The sequence below is a fragment of the Halichoeres trimaculatus genome, unplaced genomic scaffold (genome assembly GCF_033239565.1).
Source record: "Halichoeres trimaculatus isolate MK-OKI-2021-1 unplaced genomic scaffold, fHalTri1.1 fHalTri1_scaffold_16, whole genome shotgun sequence".
NCBI lineage: Eukaryota > Metazoa > Chordata > Actinopteri > Labriformes > Labridae > Halichoeres > Halichoeres trimaculatus.
Window position 1 is genome coordinate 18,863,223 of NW_027437194.1, and position 26,341 is coordinate 18,889,563.

The 26,341-nt window shown below is 43.5% G+C and overlaps 1 protein-coding gene across 4 annotated transcripts; it reads right to left on the reverse strand.

Annotated features, from left to right (window-relative positions):
- Positions 1 to 90: 90 nt before the first annotated feature.
- Positions 91 to 26,341, reverse strand: prrc2b (proline-rich coiled-coil 2B). 4 transcript variants are annotated; one of them, XM_074689805.1, is made up of 31 exons: positions 26,178 to 26,341; positions 18,532 to 18,709; positions 18,265 to 18,439; positions 17,916 to 18,018; positions 17,709 to 17,772; positions 17,399 to 17,542; positions 16,489 to 16,802; positions 16,176 to 16,300; positions 15,924 to 16,087; positions 15,359 to 15,443; positions 15,106 to 15,265; positions 14,207 to 14,552; positions 13,916 to 14,109; positions 13,039 to 13,240; positions 12,753 to 12,957; positions 9,682 to 11,712; positions 7,886 to 8,049; positions 7,645 to 7,760; positions 7,413 to 7,554; positions 7,245 to 7,321; positions 6,863 to 7,150; positions 6,684 to 6,785; positions 6,385 to 6,577; positions 6,197 to 6,294; positions 5,983 to 6,110; positions 5,649 to 5,889; positions 5,395 to 5,562; positions 4,694 to 4,791; positions 4,501 to 4,582; positions 3,948 to 4,157; positions 91 to 2,309 (listed from the first exon to the last, which is right to left on the reverse strand). In XM_074689805.1, the coding sequence occupies exons 2-31, from the start codon at positions 18,644 to 18,646 to the stop codon at positions 2,142 to 2,144; spliced, it is 6,702 nt and encodes a 2,233-aa protein (XP_074545906.1). In that variant the 5' UTR covers positions 18,647 to 18,709; positions 26,178 to 26,341; the 3' UTR covers positions 91 to 2,141. The 4 variants fall into 4 exon arrangements, with proteins under 4 accessions (XP_074545906.1, XP_074545907.1, XP_074545905.1 ...); XM_074689806.1 differs by having other exon boundaries at positions 7,886 to 8,046; positions 18,265 to 18,442; XM_074689804.1 differs by having other exon boundaries at positions 18,265 to 18,442; positions 26,178 to 26,340.

A 26,341-nucleotide genomic window follows, 5' to 3' on the forward strand; every position in this document is an offset into this window, starting at 1 on the left:
ACTGCCAAAAAAAAACCTCCCCCATTATTTCTGCTTTTCAAAACAGAGAAATGATTTTGATGTGACAAATTGAGAATACAGAATCAAAAGTACATTTAAGAAATCACAACTGCTTTATTTGTTTTTCTTTCAATAAGCTCTTTTTTAACAAGGGAGAGTAATGACCAAATATCTGAAAGGATAAAGATCAGGTAGGATAAATAGAATGCTGGATCAGCTTTAGAAAGCACTGGTCCTCTGAAAAAAAAAATGAAATATGCATCTTAAAAGTACAAAAAGAAAAAGTCAGGGTGATATTTTGGTGCAGGTACGATGATGAGAAGCATCAAAGTCTTTTGCAGTAAGGGATAAGATGCAGAGAGAAAAAAAAAACACTCCAAGCCCAATAAAACCTATCAACAGGTGAAAGCAGTCCATTCTGAGAACACAGTGACCTTTTCAACATTAAATCCTTTATAGTGCCACAATATCTAAAATGAAATGTGGATTGAAGCCTCCCCTCGCTGACAAGGCTCGACTGTACAGTTAAGTATGCATATACATATATACCAGTGAAACACTGTCTTAAAGAGAAATCGCAACATTTTGTAGTGTCACGGAGCAGTATGGTAAGCAGTAACATTGAACCAGTTATGACATTGTGAGCTTCAAAACAAGTGTTCAATACAAAAAAGAAAAAAAATAAACAAAATGAATGAAAACTCCGACAGCTTCACATTTTCAAATAGAACACAAACTTTAAAAAGTCCTTCGTAGTCCACTGGAACTGCAGTGCTCACAAAAAAAGCTCAAGCAAAGATCAGATTTTAATGCAGCAAGCAATGCGCCCCTCGGTTGTGATCGTAGCAGAAAGGTTATTGGACCCTGATTGTGATTATAGATAGGCTGCATTTATTGCTAGTGCCACCTCAGAGACCAGAATAATCAAATGAAGATGAGTCTTCAGAGTTCCCCACAGTGCTGTTAGAGAGGACTTAAACGGAATTAAAGTCTTTTAAGAGCCTTGGAAAGAAAAAAAAAAGCAAAACACCCCCGACTGAGGCGCAGAAATCATTACTTACATCACATGTTCATCAACAGACAGACAGTTTGATTAATTACAACCCAAATAAAGCAATAAGAAAGCAACCATTTCAATCAGCTATGTGTAGAGGGCGGAGTCTTTTACAGAACCAAGTCTCTCCCCCTGTTAATTTCACTTCACAATGACTCCAAAAAACAGATGCCAGCTTCTCGAAATCCAGGCAGTCGATGGCAGCACGATGAAGGCCGAGTTCAGGTGCAGTCTTTGTGAAATGTCGCTGCCAGCTTACACACGTTCAGCAGGTCACATGCACACACGCTGTTTCAATGCCGGTGAAGTTTTGTTTCTTGTGGAAGCAACATGATTTCAGTAAAAATGTCCACATTTTTGTGTTTCAATTTACAGACAGAAGAGAGCGACAGAATGTAAAAGCAAAGAACGGAGTTTAAGAAAAGAGTTTAAGTCTACTGATCGAAGCCAAAGTTCATGGGCGGGGTGCATTTCAAAGTGATGCATTCTCACCATGACATGCAAAGATGTCCACAAATTAGGGGATCTTTTTTTTTATTTTTAATAAAAGACGTCCTTTACGAAGAGGAGGAGGGGTGATGACTCGGTTATTTTATTTACCAGTAAAAATGCCAATGAAAAATGACAAAAAGTGCCCCAAATTTGTTTAAAAATGTTGAACAGACTTTTCTTCTCAGTCAGTTGTATCTTAAGGGCTACAGTCCATAAACAGGGAGTAAATACAGTTTGGCAAAATGGTGTGAAAATGAACCATCCATCTTTCCTTTTCCCCACCTCAAAGAGAAACACAAAAAAACAGAAATATTTTTCTCTCCTTACCAATCTCCCCTTCAAAGTGACTAATAATAAATTAAAGAGGACCTTGAAGAGACCTGCTTAAAAGACTGTGTCTATGTATATATTTATATATATTTATATATCTCTATACGTGGTGTGAAATAATAGTGTCCAGTTCTGACAGTTCATTATGTTGTCCCCCCCGCCCTGCTTTCTTGGTATATGCTGAGTCCAAACAGACTCAGAGGTTGGTCAGGGGGCTCTGTGTGTCGGCAGGCTGGGTGGTGATGAGGATTTTTAAGGTCCATTGTTATGCCTTGCCTTCCTCTACTTTGACAGCCTGGGGTTTGATGGCTCCAGTGCGTGCTGGTTTGGCTTGCCCTGTGGAGGGCAGGGGCTCCTGGAGTTTGCTGGTCATGCCCCCGGGTGGTGTCTTGAGCTCACCCACTGCTTTGCGTACATCTCGCAGGGTTTTGTTCTGCGCAAAGGGAAGGAGGAGGGGCTTAGACACAAAGCAGCGCCTGGAAAAACATACATTTATGTGCATTTTATCAGTTTTTGGCAGTTTGAACAGGCACTAAGCTAAGTACAGGCAATACAATAGTTCTTCCTCAAAGCAGATCTGGCAGAAACTGGTTGTTTAACATGGACAGAAATGACACTATGATACAGCTAAGATCATCTGCTTTTCAACACAAGCCCAGAAATTCCCCTACAATTATTTTTTTTCACTTCCTTTTTACTTTTAAAGCCTTAGCAACACATTTTCACCACCTGAAACTAGGGCTGGGTATCAAAAACTGGTTCCAAATTACCAAGACTCATAGAATCAAAAGGTACGTGCATTTTGGTTCCGTGCATCGGCTCCCAACGGTGACACACATTTTATGGATCTATCTCTAGTGAGAATTTTGCATGCAAAGGTTTATCTTTGGTTTTGAGGTACACTGTCATGTGGCAGCAATTCAACAAAGAGACTGATCATGGCCGCTCAAAAGGTTGACGAAACTTTGCTCAAAAGGAGGAAGCAGGTTTGCTATGACACCACCTTCAACATGATGTGAGCCCGGAGAAGACTCTTAGTGTTGCCAACTCCTCAGTAAGGAAAGTAGCTATTGGCTGTCCTACAAGTGGCTTAACCATTTGCCTGTAATTATCATTGACGCTATAGGAAAGAGGAGTAACGTTGTGAGAGGCAAGAATTGAGAAGAAAACACCCTAAGTATGTTTAAAAGTACAAATTCATTTGCATGTAGTTGCCTGCTCCGGCTCCAGCTGGGAGGGACTGCAGCAAAGAAGGACAATTTTAGAAAAAAAAAGTTTCAGGACGGGTCTAAAAACTTGTGAAACACGGCAACAAAGTTGGTAGTATATTATCTCAGGCAAAATACACCTCGTTTGCATTTAAAGTGAGGTAAACAATTTTTTTTCCAATTGTTTCAGTTTTTTTAATGGATAAGAGTTCAGAGCTCTCCTTCACCTCTCATTCCAATGAGGAGTCCCTGTGGTGCAGCAACAGTTGACAGTTGATTTTGAGAGAACAATATGGTCAGGCAACTTTTCTCCTCTTGGGATATTTGTTTTACTCTCCAAAAGTTGTGGAATAAAAACCAGGAATTGATGAAAAAATGATACCCAACCCTACATAAAACTGCATCAGCAAGCTTTTGTTAATGTGTAAGAGAATCTTTAAGCTACATTCAGATGATTTAGTCCTAAAATGCCCCCCACTGAAAGTATTAATCAACCGTGGGCTGAGATTTGTGCCACTAGAAATACATTGAAGTTCAAACGCATGATCTGAAGTTGAATTTGAAGTTTTAAAATTGTATTGGGTGATTTAGTACTTTTGAATTTAAGGGACATAATAAGTTGAATATAAAGTAGGTCATATAAAGGCAGGTTCAATGCAAATTAAATCTATTTTAAAACATTTAAATCAACAAAAAGTAACAAGTTTCTCCTGGCACAAGTTTCAGCCCATGATCAACACTTCTAGGTTATAACTAAACTACACACAGCCAATATCATGTTATACACACGCAACAAGAAACACAGATATAGAAAAAGAAAATGGATAAAATCAAATTACCTATATTTACAGTGGGTGGCTCACCTTCATGCCATCCTCTGGCCCTTTGACGGGGGGCTCAGGGGCAGAGGGAGGGGTGGAGTGAGAAGGGTCACGGCCGGGGTTGGGGTAAGGGGGGGAGCGGATGATGACAGGTTTGTTGACCTGCATGACGGGTCTCTGGATGGGGTTGGGGAAAGGGCCAGTGGTAGGGGGGCGCATGTGCATCACCATGCTGCCCTGGGCAGGGGGGACCTGTTGGTCAGGGGGTGAGGAGGGGGAGGGAGGAATGAGGGGAAGGGGAATGAATCAAAAGAGACAATTAGCATGTAATAATTTTAATTTTGCCCAAAATGTAAGGAAATATGTTTTTTGTTGTTTGGCATCGGCAGAGAAGATTCAGCAAATTCTTCATGGATGCAAGCGACATTCTCAGATCTGCTGCCACAAATGCATTCTCTTAAAACACTTTATTATCCACAATACACATTTCTTCAACAATATTTTAGCATCTTAAAATAAACCCTAAGATGCAAAAAAGAGCTTAATAACCTTAACACAGCAAATATATCTTATCAAACTAACTTAAAATAAATACCTGTTGAGCAAAATGTGTTGGTAGAGGACCGACCGGCCCTCCAGGACCAGAGGGTTTCCCACTAGGACTGGCAGAGCCGGGCCTGAAGGAGAGAAAATGAAGAGTATTTTTATAACTTTTTCTTAAAACCTGCATTAATGATTGACCAAATCCTGCTTGTTGATGTTTCCGAGCAGCACATTGCCTCACCCACCTGTAAGACCCAGATATGCCTGGAGAATGACTGGGCTTCTCAGCGAACTGGAATCCTTTCATTTCCATCTGTGAGCCCTGCGAGAAGGATGACGGACACTGCGGATCAAAGAAATGTGTTAATGTTACACATCTTTCTTTTCATTTTATGATGTCAAATGAATCCAATTTTAACCTTTTATGACCCACTACACCAAGTCTACCAGAGCATGCCTTTACATTTTTACATGTGTCAATTTCCTGTGTTTAACGTTTGCTATACATCGCTTATATCCCAAACTTTAATGAACTGTATAGACTTTTGTCAAGATTAACTTAGAAAAAACGCTAAAAGTGCAATAAACCATTAAAAAGTTTTAACTTAACACATGTATTTCTACACACAGGAATGTCATGGCTGTATCTCTCAAAAATCTAAACATAAAAACATGATGTCACGTATTTAACGTAGGAAGAAATGGATCGTAATTTTTTTATTGTTTACACTTCATTCTAGATTTCCCCTGACACATTAGCAGAACAAAACAGCGCTCTGGGACATGGTGAAAACACACTAAGTGTAACTGCCAAGGTTTTATACACAAAAGGAATGATAGATCTATCTTATCTGCTTTTAAATCTACCTTCAGTGTTCTACATTTGGCTTAACAGGGTTAATTCCTATGATCAAAGTAATAACAAATCAAAGCATTTTAAACTGACCTCTCGGCTGCCAGTCATGACACCAGGCTGGGATCCAGGTGGGAGCATCCTGCGGGGAGCGCCTACAGACAGGTTCTGTCCCTGCTGCAGCTGGATGGACTGTGGGAGGATGAGGTGCTGCTGGGCTGAGCCATAGCGCAGCTGAGAGCCAGGCAGCGGCATTGTCACCTGGAGGAAAATAATTATGTTATTTTTTCACATCCAAACATTGATGGTGCTCCTGCTGTTACTGTGAGATTCATCAACCCACTGACCTGAATGAGTTGAGAGTCCATCAGCTGGGAGGAACCCATACCGGGGCCCTGGTTCATTTGGCTGTCGTAGACCAGCTGCTGGCTGCCGTTCATGGGCTGGTAGTGTGAGCCTGACTGCTGCTTGACCATGTCTGAGGGTTGCATGCCAGGGAACGCTGAGTAAGGCCCTTTTAGAGGGGCTCCACCAGACAGCACCATGGGGCTGGGCTGGGACAGGTTGGGGTGCATGTAGACCTGGGATCTGAAAGTAGGAAGACAACAGGAGGAAGCAGAATGAGTGACTGAAAAGTGGAAGCTAACAGGCGCATGTTAATTGAATGAAAAAACAAGGTACCTGAAGGGGGGGATGGAGTTAAACATCTCCTGCGACTGAGAGACGGGCAGACCTCCACGAAGCCCCAGCTGAGCCTGAGCTTGAAGAGATGTGTGCAAGGAGATCGGGATCTGCTGGGCTGCAGCCGCCTGATGGAAACATGAAGAAAACAATCATGTCTGCTCTAACACAACTGAACCTGTCTGTGATTCTGTTAATACGACTTTAGCTCTACCTGTTGGTACGTCTGCTGCTGAGTCATGGTGGGAGGAACAAGGCGTGGCTGGCTCGGAAACACATGACCGTCTAGATACAACGGTGGGATGTGATTACCTGCAAAAAGAACGGGAAACAACACGTTTTTAAATTATATTCCCCAAAGACAGCGCCCTCATCAGACAGGTGTAATAAAATGCAGTTTACCTTGCATGGACATGGAAGGTGCGACAGAAGCAACCGGCATCTGAGGCATGGACACTCCTCCAAATGAGCTATAGCTGACGCCACTGGATGAGCCGACGCTGCAAGGAGGCTGAGCCCCAGAGGCACCACCGCCGGGGGAGCCCTGCTCGGGGAGGGACTGGGAGTTCTCCCAAGCTTTACGGGCCGACTCCATCTGAAGACGACAAGACATTTTAGGATGACTTGCATCTTTGAAATGCAAAGTCTACGTGGAAAGACATTGATTCTTCACTGCTAGCATGGGGTTGTACTCCAGATACCTTCAGTGTGAGATCAGCGCTGGGAAAGGAGATGGGGTTGAGGTTGATGCCTGGCTGCAGGTGATTGGATCGCAGCATGGGGATGCTCTGATTGAGAGCCGTCTGGAAAACAACAAGCTGAGGATCACTCAGATGTCACAGCAGCATTTACACACTTTTAAATCACTTCATTCACTCACATTGGTGGTCAGAGCATCCTGAAGCTTGTTCACAGGATTGGACACAGGCACAGGGGTGGAGCCAGGCGGGAGGCTGAAATCAGAGTCTTTGGCACTGACTCCAAACTCGATAGGCGGCACAGGAAGCACGGAGTCCACATGGAGGTCCACTCCGTTGACGGGTGTGATGGGGCCCCCTTCCAGACGATCGACACCTTCTGAGCCTTTGCGGTGCTTCAGGGATCGCTCGTTTCCGATGGGTCCTGGCTTGTGCTGCTCTTTAGTCTGCTCTGGGCCAGCATCAGAGTCCTGGTAAAGAAGAATGAAATGCTGAACCATGAAATGCTCTTATCTGCAGAGTGAATATGCAACAAGGTTGAGAAGAGCAACTACAAGCTCCTACCTCAGAGTTTGGTTCGCTTCCAGTGTAGGACACCTGTTTTGTCCACGAGTCTCCTCCTGAAGACTGAACTGAAAGCGCTGAAAAAGATAAAAATAAATTCAGAAAACAGTTAAAAAGTGCATTTAATTGGTATTTATTCTAATAATTTGTTCTGAGTGGGTTTCTTACCTGAGCTGTTTGTCTCCCATATTTCTGTCCCCAGGTTGTTCGAGGTGAGCGTCTCCTCAGGTTGTTCCAGGCTCATACTTCCTTGCTTCTTGGCGAAGCGTGGTGGTATCTTGGATGCGATTGTCCTGTTCTTCACTGGCACCTGAGGAACGACGCAGGATACATTTTTAGCAAACTGAGCACTTTTTGTTTCTCCTCAGCGTGATCACTCTCCGAGCATAAGGTCACTTACAGGAGCCACTTGTTCCTTCCTCCTTCTCTCATCTTCCTGGGGGCGTCTCTGTTTTTTGGACAGGGCGTCCTGGAATCCATCTGGTGTGGAAACTGGTCCTCCAATGTCTCCCTCAACTACACAACAGGCATGTGATCAATGAAAAATATTACCTTATTAAGTTAGGGAATTCGGTTTTGTATTGTATTAAATGTTTCCATCAGCATGGAGGAAAAAGATCAATCTGAGATGCTGGACTCACGTGGGTAGCTGCTGATCTCGTACTGGGACAGAGGTTCGACAATGTCTGTCTTGACAGGTCCTTGCTTCAGCTCTTTGTCGAGTTTCTTCCCAGAGGACTCGCTGGGCTCCCTCTCCTCTGGCTGTTCAATGCTGTAGACCGGGCCTGACTCATCCGGGCCTCTGCTGAGAAAACAGGAAAGGCAGAGTTAAAGAAGGATATTCTGAGCACAAAGAAAAGATCAATAATCTGAATCAAATGTTCCAAAAATAAGTTTCTATTTCAAGGCGAGGTTGCCCAAAGCAAACTGTATTAAACACTGTTTTTACATCAGGTGTGATCAGCATCTGACAGGAAGAAGACAGGAACAGATTCTGACAGCGCAATACCTCGCTGTTGGTTTATTAAACTCCATGTTTGGATCAAGTGAGGATTAAATATATACTGAAGAGCAGGGCTGACACGATACGCTCTTCTCGCGATTTAATTCTTTTTTTTGAAAACGAAAAAAAAAAAACATTTATTGACGAAGAATCCTGATTTTAATAGTCAAACAAAAAAATCTCAATATATCGATTTTCAATTTTTTTCTCCCCGCTCTGCTGAAGAGAGAAAAAGAACGAGAATGAATAAGGGAAAGCGAAAGAGAAAGACAGGGAGAAATGCTGAATAAGAAAGAAAGAGAGAAAATGAATTGGGGAAAGAGACAGAATATGACTAGGAGAGAAAAAGATTGTGAGAATGAATGAAAGAAAGAGACAGAATGAATGTTTGAGAAAGAGAGAGGAAGAGCGATGGATTTAAGACAGAAAAGGAATAAGAGAGAAAGACAGGGAGAATATATAATTAAATAAAAGAAAGAGAAAATGAGAATAAGTGAGAAGACAGAGAAAATTAATAAGAGAAGGAAAGAAAAAGAGAAGGGTGAAAGTGTGAAGACAAGAGAAAGTAAGTTAGAGAAAGAGTGATAGAAACTGAAAAAATAAATAAAAATGAAAGAGAATAGGAGGATGAGTGAAAAAGAGGGAGCGTGAGAATGAATGAGGGAAGGAGAAGGCGGAGTACTAACAGTAGTATCAGTCAGAGCTACAGAGCTGTTAGCAGCAGGCCATAATAAATACATACGATGATAAAGTTTTATAAGCCACTTTTTATTCTGGTGTCCACTTTTGAGGTTGTGATTTAAAATTTGCTTTGCACAGTAGGAGTCAGTCTGAAGTTCAATTTAGCTGTCCCTGCATACCTCCTGTTTTTACTTTAGAACTGAAAGACCTTATTTCCCACGTCTGCCCAGCCAAATCCCACTCCATTCACATCTTTTTTTTTTAGTGTTGTGTCTTCACACAGGATGGCACGAACTGCCAAGGCAGTGCGTTTGTTTTTGTTGGTGTGCATCTCTGACTTCTGTGTTTTTTCTTCTTCTCCTTTTGACGTTGCAGAGCTGGATACAAGAGTCCAGCTTCCAAGAGCCATAGTAGAAGAAGGACACAGAGTCTGACGCGGGGATATAAAGTGTAGTGTGAGCAGTGAAGTCCTGTCAGAGCATCGGGTCATGGTGTGAGAACATGTTTCGTGGGCTGCAAACTTTTGAACTCCACAATACAGTCATGCAGTTTGAGATGGAGCAGAGTAAAATGATTTAAAATATCGCACAGGCTTAAAAGGCATAACATTGTTATCAACACAGCTCAACGATGTAAAATCAACAGGTTGAGTTTACTACAAACATAAGTGTAAACTCAAAAGGACATTCATCGTCATATCACAGTCTTAAAAGTGCTTCACTTCATTTATATTTCTTTTAGGTTTCAGCTCACCTCGTACATGTCGTCCCTCCGTTCTGCCAGCTGTCACTCCTGTTGGACGAGGAGGTCGGTGGCTCGGGTGTGCGCACCAACTTGCTCGCCTCCAACAAGGAAGGCTCTCCTTTCCTGTTCTGCCGCTCCACCAGCGGCCTCTGGCTGGAGAAGCTTCTCTTACAAAGCTCCCTCTTCTCACCAGAGCCTGGCTCACTGTGACCAGAGTCAGAGGGAACGTCACCGTGTCCCTGCGGAGCGGTGCCTCCACTTCCTCCTCGCTTCTCCCTCCAGTCACCAAAGTCACTGTTCTCCGATCCCGTCTCCCATTCCTCGGTCTGGCCGTGTTGGTTGGCTCGTGCGCTGGAGTAGTGACCGCTGGGCCAGCTGTCCTCTCCGGTGCCTTTGGGGCGGTTCGGCCAAGGGTTTGCAAAGTCTCCGTTGATGTACTCATCACTCGTCCACTGGTTGGAGCCGGGTTCACGCTCTTGTCGCAGTCGGCGGAATCTTGGGGGTTTGTCTTGACGGGGTGGACGCCGTCTTCTTAACATCTGCCTGTCGGGGTTGTCACTGTCAAAGTAGTATTCTCCTTCCCTGTCCTCTGTGCCGTTTTCCATGAATGAGCCAGTAAATTTTGGGGGGTACTTCAGAGCCTCACGCTCCACAGGAGGTCTGCGAGAGTACGTAGTGTCAGCTCCAGGACCATAACCGTTTTCTTGCATGGAGCCACCACCAAACTGGGGTCCACGGCCCCTCCAAGTAGACATTTCTCTGGATCCTCCAAAGTTTCGGTTGTAACTTCCAGTAGTGTTAAGTCTTGGAGGAAGCATGCGGCCTCCAAAGTTTCTGCTGGACTTTGTTTTATCTCTGGAATCTTGACCCCCCTGGTCGTCTGTGTAGACCTTGTTGGACCTCCAGGAGTCTCTATCAGCTTTACAGGCTTCTCCAGAATCTGTGTGACCTTCCCCGTTCTCAGATCCCTTCTGGCGTCGCCTCTTTGGCAGTTCTTCGTATTCCGAGGCTTCGCTCAACGTCTCGCTGACGTTTCGCCTTCTGGGCTTGCCCCTCTGGAACTCCTCCACCTTGACGAGGTCTCTGGGTGCTGCTCGGCCTCGGCCTGCGCGCTGAGCTCCACTGCTGCTGCTGTTGTTGTATGCTCCTCTGAGATTGTCTCCGCCTCGGCCACCACGGCCTCCTCCTCTTGAGCTGAACTCCCTGAAGCCTCTGCTCCGGCCCCTGCCGGTGCCCCTGACTGCCCCAAAGGCCTGTTCTTCATCTATGAAGATCCAGTTATTGCGCCGTGGTGCGTGGGGCTCCCTGTTCTCCTGGCTGTCTCTAGGTGAGTGACTCTTGTTGCTGTCCCAGGTGCTCTCTTTGGGAGAGTCATCACTGTGGGTGCTCAGGGGCCTCTCTGTTTTAATAGGAGCTGGTGACTGACGCTGCCTTTCTTCAGGCTGTTTCTCAACAACAGGTGAGGCTGAGTGTCTGTTGCTTGCTGGCTGGTTATCTTTCTTTAAATCGTAAACATTTGTGAGGATTTCTTTCTCAAGGCGGTAAGGTACGGTTTTCTCCTCAGGCTCAGGTTTAGGCTTCTCATTCTCTTTGTCTTCCACTTTGAGAGCTTTGAGAACGGGTTTCTTGATGGGTCCTGTTCTGCGAATCAAAGTCCGCCCACTGGTCTCAGAAGGCTGACTGACACTACTACTGGAACTGGAACTCCCTTCAGACCACTGGCTTTGGGCATTGCTGAGTCTTTCATCTTGTTTGAGGCCTCCGTCTCTTTTCCAGCTGTCTTTTGAGCCGTCCAAGATGTCATCGTGGGATTCAGGGCCGTCTTTCAGATGCTTGTCTCTGGAGTCTTGTTTTGGGAAATCACTATCTGCGTGATTCTGGGCGAGGTGTTGAGCAGTGGTCAGTAAGCCTTGGTCAGGGTGGCGGTGTTCTCGGTCAGAGCCTCGGCTCTGGTAGGCATGATGGGGGAGATCATCCTGATTCAGGCAATCATTGCCTCTGTCTTCATAGGAGTCCTGTTGAGAGCTGGCCAAATCACTTCTGTGGATAAGAAGATGCAATGTTAAAAAAAAAAAAAATTCTAAACCAGACTATATTAAAGCTATGGTGTACGATTTGGAAGCTTTGTACATCTTAATAACACCGTTTATAAGGATGTTATGGTCCAATCTACATAATATAAAGACCAAAAAGAATGAAAAAAATCCATTCAGTATATCCGCTGCAAAGCTACATACAAGTTGCCAATCCAAACCGCGCATGGCATGCGTGGCGTCCTTCCCTACTACCCCTCTCACGTCAGCTAGCTGCTCAGCTACTGAAGGGTCATGGAGCCAGAGAAGACCGAAACCAGGAAGCTTTTACTGTTACCCTCCACAGGGAAGGGAAGAAAACAAAAAAGGAAAAGGCTAAAGCAAGGAAGAATTATGAGCGATACAGGCGCCAACAGAGACTGAATATTGGAGAAATGTTTGACTGGTGGAAAAAGCTGCAGAGAGATTTGGGACTGAAGACAGCCGAGTTTCTGTTGAACCGGTAATGACTTTGTTCAACACAGGGGGAGATGTCAGCTGAATAACTCTGGTTAGTCTATGCCTATACTGGCTAATGACTAAACGCTGCTGGTCAGAACAGGTCGGCTCTGTCAATAGATTTAAGCATAAGTTAGCCCCACATCTTTAACATTGTAAACTGAGCTGGTGAAGACACGCCGAGAAAGGTAAAGCCTCGCTCACAGTCGGCTCTGCTATGATCAGCTAGCGTTGGCAACGCCAGACCTGCTTCGCCCGCTAAGTTTTGATCGCACCAGTCCAACTGAAAAAGCTACCACTGTGTGTTACAAGGAGGGTGACTGTCTTGTTTGTTACATTTTCTGCCAGCCGGCTTCTTGCTCTGTCGGAGGGGGCGTGTTGTTAGGAGGCGAAGAAGGGCGATATGAGCTGAGGGGCGGGATCTTGGAACACGGAGAGGAGGGATGAGTGAGGCTGCATTTTTCGAATGTGTCTCATCAGCCAAACTGGGTTTCAGATCATAGACCATAGCTTTAAGTGAATCAAGTCTTTTACGAGACGATAGCTGACCTGTCATCCAGCTGGCCACTATCTGAGCTCTCATGCTGTCTCTGGTAAGGAGGAGTGAAGCTGCGTAACGGGTAGCCATCTTGGTTCCATGTAGGATAAGGCTCAGTCGAAGGGGCTCGTCTCTCTTGGTGCACACTGGGATGGCATCCTTCATCAGAACCAGGACTGTTAAGGTGGTCTTGATGCATCATGGGTTTCATCATTCCTGGATAAGACAATCAAGTTTAAGACCTGAACACCTCAGGGAGATTTCATGCAAGAGGCATGACTTCAGGTTTTTGCTCACCTGATGAATGAACAGCGCCAGCGTAGTAGTCCACGGGAGATCTTCCTTGACTCATGCGAGGATCCATGAATGGTGGCATCATCATCCAGCGGGGATCGAACCCAAGCACGTGTGGTGGATAGTAGCCCCGCTGGTTGTGGCTTGAGCTGGAAGAGGAGGGGTGACCCGACTGCTGCCAGTGCTGCATTTTGTAAGCTTGTTCCTGGAAAATGTAAACAAAAATATTTACTTTGGAAAGCATCCACAGTGCTGAGAGGCAACAATGTAGGTGTTTATCTCCATAAGAGACAGTCTTTATCAGAATAAATGCTTCTTAGTGTCTCAAAAGCATGTTTAAAAAAAAAAGACCTGAACCCAATCTTCAATTTCACCCTGCCTTAATGCTACTCTCATTATAGAATTAATAACTTTATTTATACACAATGTTTTAACAGGAAGAAGAAAAGGCAAATACAAGCCACTACTGAAGACAAATAACATCAGGGATTATTCATGAAAAATCAGCCAAAAGTTTTCAACAATAAGCAGAAAAAGTGCATCCCACAAATGCATGTTCCTTACAACTGTGGCACCATATAAAAGTGCAATAAATAGATTTACTGACAATTAAAGAGTTATTATCATGAGTCATTGTCACAACAAAGAAATGTTCCACCAAACACAAACTTCCTTACTTTACTGCTAAGCAGAGTTCTAACGCGAGTAAACAACTGACAATCCAATCAAAGGAGAACATTTAAACCCCTGCTGTACATGTTTACATGTTGGTTACTGTCACCTTAAAGAAACTCTTCTTGCAAAGCAGCAACTAATACATGACCTATTAGCATGGGGATTAGGACTTTATAGGTTAGAAAGGACATCAGCTGGAACTCACCTGCTGCTGCTGGTGGTGCTGGGGCTGCTTCTGGAAGCGAGGAGGCACAGGTTTGGAGGAGTGACGTCCACTGTAGTCTCCTGACGGGGAGGAGGGCTCCTGGCTTTCGTCTTCACTGCCGCGGTAGTTAGAGAAGCTGGGCTCGTCACGGTAACTGTGGCTAGAAGAGTGGTCTGGGGGGCCATCACTTCCATCTGGAAGAAAATATGATTGCCAATGTGCTTAGATTACTTTTTAATTAAACGTTTTACTACATATTCATGATAGAGAACAATATGATTCTGTCTTTACCCTTTGTGCTGTACTGCCAGCTCTCATGGCTGCTTTTACTCTGCTCCCTGTGTGGGGAAAGTGGAGCGTCTTTGCCCTCTCCTTCCTTCTGCCCCTCTTCTGTCCTTGACATCTGCCTTTCAGTCTTCCCAAACTTCTCGTCCAGCTTTTTGAGTTTTTCAGCGCAGGCCGCCAGACGTTCCTCCCGGGCACGCCTCTCCTCCTCCTCCCTGCGCCTGCGGGCTCTCTCGACAGCCTCGGACAGCTCAGGTGACAAGTATTTCGCCCGTGCCGGACCCTGAGTCTGAGACTGGCGCTGGTGATCGTCCTGGTCAGCTGGGGACTCTCTTTGATTTTTTTGCTGGGACTTGGAAAGGAAACAGAGGAAATTTGGATTATGATCTGAAAACTAGAAACCCTTTACATTGTTTATTTGGTTCTTTTCTTAATGCTACCCCTAAATGCCCACCCATACTGAGAACCCAAAGCCTCACAGACTTGTTTAGAGAAGTAAAACCCCAAGCTATATCTGTGAAAATCTACCTGTGCTTTTGTTTTTGAAGGAATGAATTTCTCACATAAAGGCCCAAAAAACAGATGCATAACCTGTGTTTCCACCATATCTAAAACATTCTTTTCAGCTGCCAAAGTAAAAGACTTCACAAGAGAAAAAGAAGTGAGATATGTCTCTATGGTAACTGCAAGGTCATCTCTCCCAACTCAAAATGACAGCCTCACTTGAGGGTGTGTGCAGACGCACCGCAACTATATGCTCTGTGCTGCCTTATCCTCTGCAGGCTCAAACAGCTTAAAGCACAATCTGTGTTTTAACTGAGGATAACATCATAATGAGTTAAGCTTCCATAAGTAATCTTAAAAGGGGGAGGATGAAAGAAAAACACGATATAGTGTGTAGTTACCGGGGCATCCGTGGGGAGATATCTGCTGCTGGTCTTCCTCTGGGCTTCGTGGTGGTGATGTTGGTAAGAATAACTCTCCTCAGGGCCCTCTGTGGGGTAAGACGCCTCACCCGAGCTCAGGGAGGATTGGCAGTTCTCTCTTTCTCTCTCCCATTCAGTCCTAAAGAGCAACAGATTCAAATTTAAACCTTAAAAACAGAACTGAGACTATTTATAGCAACAATCAGCAAAGTGATAAGATAAGAAGTCTCACCACATCTTGTTTTTGTCACTTGAGTGTTCCTCTTCATCATCGCTAAACTTGAGCTTCTCACTGTAATCGACTTCTTCATGGAGTCCTGATGAAATCAAACAGAGTGACAATCAGTTTAGGGATGAGAGACTGAGCACTGGGGATGTCCCTGATGTATTTTCTAGCTGGTTAACAGAGAGAAGTGAAATCATGGGATTTAAGGTTAAATGTATGCACCAGACTCTGACAAACTCAAGACCTTGTTACTGATTCAATGTCAAATGCTCAGTGAAGGAAGACATTTCAGCCAAGACCAAAGGACAAAGCTGAACGTACAGCGCCCAATCTCTACCAAGCTCAAGAATGAAACTGTATTCGCAACAAAGCAGGCGAAATAAAAGTTAGATAGGGCAGTAAACCATCTATTCTTTGCTGAATGGAAATCAACATTGAAGTAACTACATTTGATCTACAAATGTTTCAGTTACACCGACTCCATATGATGCTGGCATGAGGGATTGGGGTGTGCACTGTAACTTACACTAACAGAGCACTGCACAGTTGAAAATTCTCATAAAATACTCACCAGCCCATCCATCCTCGCAGTCATTGTCAAGCTCATCTAGATCCTTCAGGTCCTCTGGATTGATGATGGCCGGGCGCTGCGGTCTGTCACCAGGCCTGCGGATGGGCTGAGAAGAAAGCCGAGGTGGAGCGCGGACAAAGCGGTTCTCTCTCTTCACGTCTCCACTGCAATAATAAAAGGGCAGAAGGAACAATTTAGTATATGTTAGGTTTTGAAAACTTGTAGGTCAAACTCTCTTGTGGTCAGACTTACTTGACAAGTTCTGGTTTGGTATAGCTCTGTCTGAAAGTGGGTTTGCTGTCAAATCGAGCAGGGGCGGCAACAGAAGTAGGAGGGTTGTCAGTGCCCGGAGCTTCACGTGTCTCTTTGGAGCACATCTGGAGACAGCAGAAGACAAATATTCTTATAATTTTAAGACTCCGCCTTCGACTCTGTAGAACTATGACAAACATTTTTATAATTTCTAATATTTCAAAGATGGAAAAAGTCATTAATACAAATAAATTAATCAAGGAAAGAAACCATTAAGCAAAGTCTTGGCCTGAAAGAGCTGTATATTACTTACAAATGCAGGCAACATGTCGTGGTAGACAGCAGTGGAGGTGTGGTGAAGCTGGTACTGCAGCGCAGTGGGGACGGTTGTTCTGCGGACAGGCTGGGCGGGTCGCAGCGAAGGCTCCTTAGGGTCGAGGACCGGAGACTGAGCAGTCGCTGCACTGGAGGAGGTTGTGCCGGTGGCAGAGGGCGGGTGAGCTGAGGCTGGAGGGGTGCCGGTCTCACCCAGGGCAGTGATCTTACCCTCAGGATCTGCTGGCAGGCCGAGGGTCAGGGACGAGGGCTGAAGGTTCCTGCCACCACCTTCCCTCCAGCTCGTCACATCTTGGGGAAGAAACAGATGCTACTTTGAATCTTGTACAAGGAGAAAGCTGCAGTTTAAAATATCCTAAAACCTAAAAATGACAGCTTTTTTTCCCCTTTGCCTCTAAGGTCAAACCCTGGGGTGGCAGCTGTGAGTCACTGAGAAAGATGACAGCATTTCAGTGGAGGAGCTCTACTTGCCCTAAAAACACAGAGCACTAAGAAGAGCACACAGCTCTGGGACAAAAATCTGAATTTACCACTATTTTCACTTTTTCTTAAGGAGCTATAAATATATGCTAACAGGTATTAAAGCTTGAGAGCATCAGATTTTACTTTTTCTGTGCCTACTTTCCACATATGTGTCTGAAAGGCAGCTCATTAACAAGTCAACAGCTAGCCTTTACAAACTTGATACATCAAGAGTTGGCCTATGAGTGAATACTACACACTCAGTTAATTTCCACCACGGCTTAAGTTAGCAGCTTCTACAGTTTTCAAAAAGCACCACTCAGCACTACAGACAGATAAACCTCTAACCGCAAATTAAATGATTCATTTCCAGCAGACTCTATCTTGTAACTGTGAGCCTGCCAACTCTTTGGAGCCGGGCTTACTCTGGGGGCGGAGGCTTGGTCCGGGCCCATACGACGGATCGAAGCCGCTTCTTTCCTTGCCAGCCCTGTCCTGTTCTCCAGCTGCCTTCAGCGTGGGAAATTCCTCGTGAGAGAAGGGCTGAAGTCGGTTTGAGGCCCTTGAACCTGCAGGAACAGGACGAAGAGACAGTGTCAGTCTGGCTGGATTTGTGTTGTACAAATTTGCTAAGACAGGCAGCGGTCAGAGTATGGACAGGGAATTGTTCATGAGAAGCGTGTCATTGGGTTTTAAACACATCTCACGCCTCATTACAAAGCTGAGATGACTCACCATCTTGCTCGACTGCCTTTCCATTTAGCTGGGCCCATTGCTTTGGTCCACCTGTGTTTGTGTTCTGTGGAAGTGAAGAAAACATGGTCACAGTCTGACAGCTGGATTAGATCTCTGACCGACAAATTCCCTCTCAGCCTACTTCTGATATGAATCAAGTCTCCACACAACAAGCGTTCCAGATCAACCTCTGCTGCACATACACACCTCCTGGTTGGCTACCGGTGAGGGCTTCTGAAGATTGGAGACAGATTTCTGTAAAGCCAGCTGCGGCTGCGACTGCGGCAGCTGTGGTATTGATGCAATAGAACTGCAAAAGAAGAAGTCAGATTTTAAAGAAGTTAATGAGATCATGTGCATGGAAGCTTGAATCCTCTGAGCAGGTGTGAAAACAACAACCCATGCACTCATAGTGTAGCAGCTTTACAACAACAGCTGAGTACTTCAAAGCTCAGAGACATGTTTTATTTTTTTGATGTGCTTCAAAGTAAAAAATGCTGTTAGAGTCCCAGATCTGAGGTCACGATGAGAGGAAAAGGTCATTTTCTCCCCTCACCTCTTTTGATCGGGTTGTTCCTGCTTGTTCGCCCATCCTGTACCGTCTTTAGGCACAATAATCACGTTGGGATCGTTTCCTTTGTTTTCGGACTTCAAGCTCGGCAGGTGAGCAGGTGGGGGCATGCGCCGGGCTGTGGCCACTTTTCCAAGACTCTGTAAGCCATGTCGCGGGACTGCTGGGAGAGGAACCAGAGAGGTCAGAAACAGGATCCAAGCCTGGAACTGTATTATAATCTACAGTGAAATGAAGAAAATTCACGCTTACCTGTGTTTTTCTGAGTTTCTATTGATTTTCCCTTGTACTTGTCAAATAGGCTGAGTGAGGAATACTTGCTTTTCCCATCCTTGGACTTGGTTATTTGCCCCAAACGATCGGACATTGCGATGTAATGTCATCGAGTATGGAAATTTTTCTTTGCGCCTCTTCCCAGTGCCTTCAGATTCTGGAACGAGGAGAGAAGCGTTTGAGTTTAGACCTTTAACTTTAATCACTTTTATCTACTCACGTGATGAAGCTTCAGTTTATTTCATCCATCAAAACATCTGCATATATCTTATGTCATGATCATTTTGGTCACTAAAAAGGGAGCAAAAGGTAAACATGGGTTCCCTTTCATTTACTATTAAACATAGGGTGGGATATCCTTTAACTGCTTTGCTTTACTTTGCTTTAATCTTGTAAACAAGACACTTCTACACTCAATGTCGCTCTAAAACATACTCAAACCTAAAGTTTAATGTTAACCCTCAAATCTATCACGAAAAATAAAATTCTTTCACAAAATAAAGTTGTGTAAAGCTGGTGAAGACCTGTAAAAAGGGGTAAATATGTGGAAGGCCGTAGCAAGGAATTGAGTTTTTGCTAGGGGTGTGACAGTACATGTATTCAAACGAGTACAGTAAGTTTATGTTAGCCGCTGCACATGAGTCTTTAATATTCACGTCAGTACTCGTCTATGATTGGCTGAGCAGGGAAGGCGTTTTAATATTCATGAGGAAAGTGGTCTGTGATTCGTGCTTTGCGATCGTGTGCATATCATGTGGACGTGACGTCTCACGGTGAGCCAATCAGGAGATGAATATCAAAGAGCTTCACAGGAGCTTGTGTCTGAATTGTGCATCATGGCTGCTGCTAACGACCCACCGGAGCTTGAAGAGCCTCCCCCCTCTCTGTATAATGGCAAGTTTTTGGTTTAATAAACATGCTGAACAAGCAAATGGTTTTGCGTTGTTCCATACTGTACCAAAAATGTACCGAACCGTGTCCCTAAAACCAAGGTACGCACCAAACCATGATTTTTGTGTACTGTTACACCTCTAGTTTTTGCTTTGCCTTTTTTGTATAAAATTTTAGGAATATATTTGTTATGTGTAGTTGCATGTTGGCCGCACGCATGACTTCCAAATATTTGTCCATTAACTAACTGCATCATGAAAGCAAGGCAGGTGCAGAACGTCAAATGAGGGGGGAACTTCCTAAAAAAAAAAACTCTATCCAACAAATACAACACTTTGCATAAACAGCAATAAGCGTGAAAATATCTCTAAATCCAAATTTGCCCCTACAGCAGTAATTTTGTGCAGCAGAAGCCCAGGGCGCTCGCACCTAAGACCCCCTCCCTGCTCGACAGCAGGTTTCCTCTGCACTCAGACGGGGCCAATATTATTTGACCAAAAACACAAATAAACGGACTCCCACCGAAAAAATCTGATATTGGTCTGCATTCACGCTTTATTGAGAGAATTTTCAGTGTGTTACTTTTTTTGTTTATATCTGGCACGCCGTGCACGCGGACTGATACACTAAGCGGCAAGCGCCTCGTAGCCAGCTGTGGCTCTGCAGCAGAGGTAGCGCCATTTTATGCCAAGATGAGAACAAAGCCTTATTTAGAGGTGGTTTTGTGTGAAAGTAACGCACTGAAAATTCTCTGCATAAAGCGTGAATGCAGACTGATATCAGATTTTTTCGGTGGGTTTATTTGCGTTTTTGGTCAAGTAAAATTGGCCCCGTCTGAGTGCAGAGGAAACCGGCAGAGGAGCAGGGAGGGGGTCTTTGGTGCGAGCGCTCTGGGCTTCTGCTGCACAAAAACACTGCTGTATGGGTAATTTCTGCCCTAAACCTTGTGATAGGACCCAACTTGTTCCATCCGGGATGTTTCACTTAAATATCCTTTCTTTTTGCATAATTCCTTCCAAACAGTAATGTATGTGCACAACGTTTGCCATCACCAACAGGTGCTGTAATCCTGCTATCCGTGGCTGTAATGGTCAGGTCTACCTCCATTAAATTTACATCATAAATCGATTTTCAACAAACTGTCCATTTTCATCGCTAATGGCAGGACGTTTCTACGTGCCATGTAATTAGTCCACTGAGTGGTACGGGACATTTTTGCATGTATTTCCAACATTTCCAACAATCGGCACACATCACTTGGTCTCCTCTCTGCCCTTCATTGTAGTAGTTGCTGTATGATAACGGCAAAAAGATAATAGCTTTAAAATAATAATACACTCAAAATTTCTGACAAAGCATGTAGAAAATGTATGTGATCTGACGCTCTTACAGACCACACTGTGTTTGGGAGGAGTACTGCGGAGCTACGTGTACACATTAATACAGAAGTATGTACTTATGTACTGCTTTAGAGTGCGTTGGCTTCCATAGCAACAGCTCAAAGCACAAAACCCCTCTTCTTTACACAGTTAAATAAACATCTACCACCTAAAAGATCTGGGGAACAAAAGTGTTTAGAAGTGTTTGGGTGTTTTTGTAACATGTTTTCATTTTAATGTTTCGAGCATACCTTTGTTCAGACACCAATACCTTATTACAGGTAACCTGCACAGTTAGGAAGTGTGAGTAGGGCTACAGGTTTCTTTGCTTTCATCATAAGATGTTATATTAAACTTTGAGGCAAGACAAAAAACACTCTAGCAGCTGACACTGAACTGAGAATGAAAAATTACATTCACAGAAATTAATTTGACATTTTTTGTTGAGCTTGTTGCAACAAAGAGATGTACATTTTCTTTGGGTTAACAGAAAATTAAAGAATAAACAGCTAGAGCTGGTAAAATCTGCTCATGAGAGAAATTAAAGCTTACCAGCTAAAAATAACCTGCATTTTGCATACGTGACCAACCATGACTTTGTTCTCTGAGCAGAACACTGATGGACGGGACATAGTAAGCAGTGGCAAAGAGCACGGATCTGCAACAGTGAGAGGGGAACACAACGCTTTGTGTCCTGTTCATCTTTTCAGCCTGGCCTTTCATGAAAGGCAAACAGCCATTTTTAAGAGCCAGTGCGCTGCAGATATTGTGCACACATGAAGAGCCTGTTAAGTGAAATTCTCAGTAGGGTAAATATAGTTGATGACACTGTGTCAATGATGTGGGTAATTTTATGATCATGGTATTTCATTTCATCAATATGTATATAAGCAACCTTCATAAAGAAAATAGAAGATAGCGTTCAGTCTCTTCTGTTGGTGCGGGTTCTTTCATATCAAGGCTGCAATTTCATTATTTTTCCAGTAATGCTCAATATATTTCTTCCTACTTTAGTTATTTAATGTGTGATATGTCAATGATTGTGAAGTGCAAGCTCCCTGTCAACAGTTTGTCCATCTTATTTGATGCTTAGAGGACCAAATAAACCATCGGATTTGCTGATTTAAAGTGATACTCTGGGATGGAACAAGTTGGGTCCTATCATAAGGTTTAGGGCAGAAATTACCCCTACAGCAGTGATTTTGTGCAGCAGAAGCCCAGGGCGCACGCACCAAACACCCCCTCCCTGCTCCTCTGCACTCAGACGGGGCCAATTTTACTTGACCAAAAACTCAAATAAACGGACTCCCACTGAAAAAATCTGATATCGGTCTGCATTCACGCTTTATTTAGAGAATTTTCAGCGTGTTGCTTTCACACAAAACCACCGCTAATTGAGGCTCTAGTTCTCATTGTGTCGTAAAACGGCGCTACCTCCGCTGCAGAGCCACAGCTGGCTACGAAGCACTCTCCGCTTAGTGTATCAGTCCATGCACGGGACGTGCCAGATATAAACAAACGCAGGTAGTCTGCCAGGACGAAGAGACACGATGAGAACAAAGCCTTATTTAGCGGTGTTTTTGTGTGAAAGTAACGCGCTGAAATTAATTATTTATTTATTCTCTAAATAAAGCAAGAATGCAGACCGCTATCAGATTTTTTCAGTGGGAGTCCGTTTATTTGTGTATTTGGTCAAGTAAAAATTGGCCCCGGCTGAGTGCAGAGGAAACCGGCAGAGGAGCAGGGAGGGGGTGTTTGGTTCGTGCGCCCTGGGCTTCTGCTGCACAAAAACACTGCTGTAGGGGTAATTTCTGCCCTAAACCTTGTGATAGGACTTAACTTGTTCCATCCCGGAGTATCACTTTAAGAATGGGAAGAGTAAGCGGTGTTGTTGTGACGGAGCACGTGCACACAGCATGCACTAAGAAATGTAACTTTGGTCAACTTCCTGCATGTTTGTGCAGAGGTATGGACTTGTTTATATGCTTTATCCTGCAGCAATTCATACTTGTGCGTTCGCGTCACAGTACTCCACCAAAACAGTGCGATTCCCATGCTAGTCTTATCACCAGTTCCCAGTCCTGCCATATTCTTTGCTTGTTCACGCAGAGAAAACTTTGACAACGCCAAGTATATTATCTGAGCATCTTATGTCTGACTCTGGGCTGATGCATGTTAGGCACCAGTTGGTCAAATTGCAATTATTACAAAAAAAAAGGATAAGCTGCGGGGGAAAGGTATGTATGGCTTTTGTATGGCTAATACTGAAATAGGACGCTACCAGTCTGACAAACCAATCACAGGGCTTGAGTTTGGCCCAACCTTGACCATCTTTTCCCAACATAGAATGTAAATAACAGTTTGGTGGATAATACATCTAAAGATTCTGGTGGCCAAAAAACAATGCTGCTCAATGTGTCAGCTTCAGATATTACAAATCTTTTCCTAAACTTTCTGTTTTTATTTGGCTAGGTACCACCACAAAATCTATGCCAATTGACATAGGTAGTGTATTTTGAGTACACAGTATTCAACATATTCAACACTTTCACCCCAAAAAATAGAAAATAAACTTAAAAAAAAAACATTCTGATTTGCAAGTGTCATGATGTCGCCATGTTACGAATCTCTGATCTTCCCTGGTCAAAACTCCATGTATTATTCTCTGAAACATTCAAGTTTAATGAATTAGGTTTGCTCTGCATCTTTTCTTTGCTTATACCTGAACAGAGTCCTGAAATTATATACTGTAATAGCAAAACATTTGGCTCTGTGACTAAAAATAATTTGCTATGCTTTGCATGGACTCATAAACAAACACCATCACCAATAACAACAAACTGCAGACAGCGCAAAAATCAAAACATGTACATTAACCAAATGTGCAAAAGCCTGAAAAGACAATATCGAAGTAGATGCTAATTAAATAAAATGTAACTGTTGTATACTTAAGAAAAGAAAAACATAATCAAACACACACAAGATGGTTCTGGTTCTTTGTGGAGCAAAGACAGAGTTTGACCACTGGCTAAGAAAGGATTTGCATCTTTACAACTCCGTGTGGCCTGGTGAGGAAAATAAGTCACATTCAGCTAGAGCTGAAATGATTACTCGAATGATTCGAGGTACTCGATTACAAAAAATACTTGAGTAATTTTCTCCGCCTCGAGGAATCGTTTCATTTAAAAAAAGATCAAAGAGTGGTATTTCAAATAGAGCTGAGGACATATTAAGAGAGTTTTCAGACCCATCCAGCTACCTCTTATACAAAATAGCATCTAGCAACAAATCTAGCTTCTTTTCTTGAGTTTGGAGGCTAATGGGTCATTCTACGAAACGGGTGCCATTTGGGCCTGCAACATTTGATGAGATGTACAAGGCACAAAGTGTGTTTACAAATTTTGTAGCTACCAAAGCAAAGGCTCTTTGACATGCTGTATCAGAAAATTCTATTTCTTAAAGAGAAAAAAATTCATTTGAAAAATAACTGCTCTTTAACTAAACAAAAATGTATTTTATCCAATTACTCGATTAATCGATGGGATTTTCAGTAGAATACTCGAATACTAAAATATTCGATAGCTGCAGCCCTACATTCAGCGCAGCTATGAAATATGTTTACAAAAGAAGCCATCAACTCAGCAGTTTACAAAAGAGGTGCAAAAAACAACAAATCAATCCAACCAATGCACAGAAAACCCCAGTAACATTTTAAAGGAGGTATGTAAGGGCTAACATATATTGAGAGGGTTGTTATTGAGGACTGGAATCCTGACAGGAAGGGTTTCCTCTTACCTTAAAAAAGTTCACTTAACCCTGCTTCTTACATCTCTCCTTCTATAATTAACCAGTTGACACCAGATATTAATTGAGAGATGAGCTTTTCACTGGTTTTAAATCCAGGTGACTAAGACAACATGCACATAGATTAGTTTTTTATCGCATTACTTTGGAGACTTACTTTCTGTATCAGTGTGTAAGCGCAATTACAACTGATCCTCTAAAATCTGTAATGAAAGCAGCGTACCCCGCAATGATGTGGTCTGAACTACTATGTTAGCTATCTGAATATTACAGACAACTAAGTCGTTGCTATGAAATGACATGGCAGAAACAAGTACCCATACACGGCAATGTAAAGACAATTTGAGTCAGATTTCATCCTGCAGTCCACAGCTGGTGATCTGAATACTACGAGGAAGGACCTGTGCAAATAAATGTCGTCCAATGAGCCCAACACCAGACTACCCACTGCGTATCGGAGGCCGCTCGGGTTCACATCTGCACGGGCGTTTGACTGAGATTGATGGAGACGCAAATCCGTCAATATGGATCAATCAGAAGGCAGTCACAGAAGACAATGTTAGGACTTGCTCAGCTATGTTTAATCCGCAACCCCTTCCACAAGAAGCACAATTTATTAAGCTTGGCTAACGCAGTTGTGAAAGCTAGTGCTATGACAGCGCACCATACTTAATTTTCTACACGGCAGACAGTACAGCAGCTCAAAGAAAATAACATAACTAAAATATATAAATAACCACACTAGCCAAATTTTGCCATATATTTCTCAAAGAATAGTATGTGGGCGCTCTAATGTCAGTTTCAGATGCCGTTACCTCCTTGAAAGCTAATGCTAATTTCAGCACATGAAACTGACACCAGCCAATTTACTGCACGAACACAAAAACAAAGACTTGTGAGTCTAAATAAGGTGGTTAAATAGAGTTAAAGAAGTTAAAAGACTCCCACATTTCTTTATAACATGGCATCAAAACATAGGAGTTAAGGAAGACCCTTGGTGTAGTTGCTGAACATCAGAAGTGGAATAAGCTAGCTGGTAGCTAAAAGAAAAAATGGCTATGTAAACATCAAGTGCAAGTGACCAAGGCCTCATAGGGCTGTGTATCACCATTTTGACCACATCTCAGACGTTGAACATACCAGCAAATTCTACTTAATTTACAGCTTATCCACCTGGAAATTACAAAAACAACCACTTCTACTACTTAGCATTAGCTAGCTTCGAGAGTCGATAACTAGCGTAATGCCAATCCCGTTTAATTTCCAGTCTGGTGTTCAAAAACAACCTTGACAGGCCCCGTTATTTCAGTGCAGGGGTGTTAGGTGTGTTAAACGCACTACTTATTTGCAGAAACATCACGAAAGCACTCGAGCAAGTGCCAGCGTTTTTAAGCTTTCTCTGCTTTCAAAGTGGTTAGACGATAGGGATGGAAATGTAGGACAAGGCGATTAAAAATGGCTGCTGCACAGAACAAAGCAACAATAAAACTCGGCAGCGGAGAAGACGAGCTAGAGTACAGATTAAAACAACCGTTCACATCCATAACTCACCGATTCAACGATTTAGAGTGTCTTCTGGTCAGTGACAGGAATATATTTCCACAGAACGCTGTCTAATCAAAGGATGGATGGCGATTGTAAAGCCCAATCTTCATAGGTTGAACCGATTGCAGTGTTCTTGCTGGGGTCCTACCCGGCCTGAAAATGAACAGGGT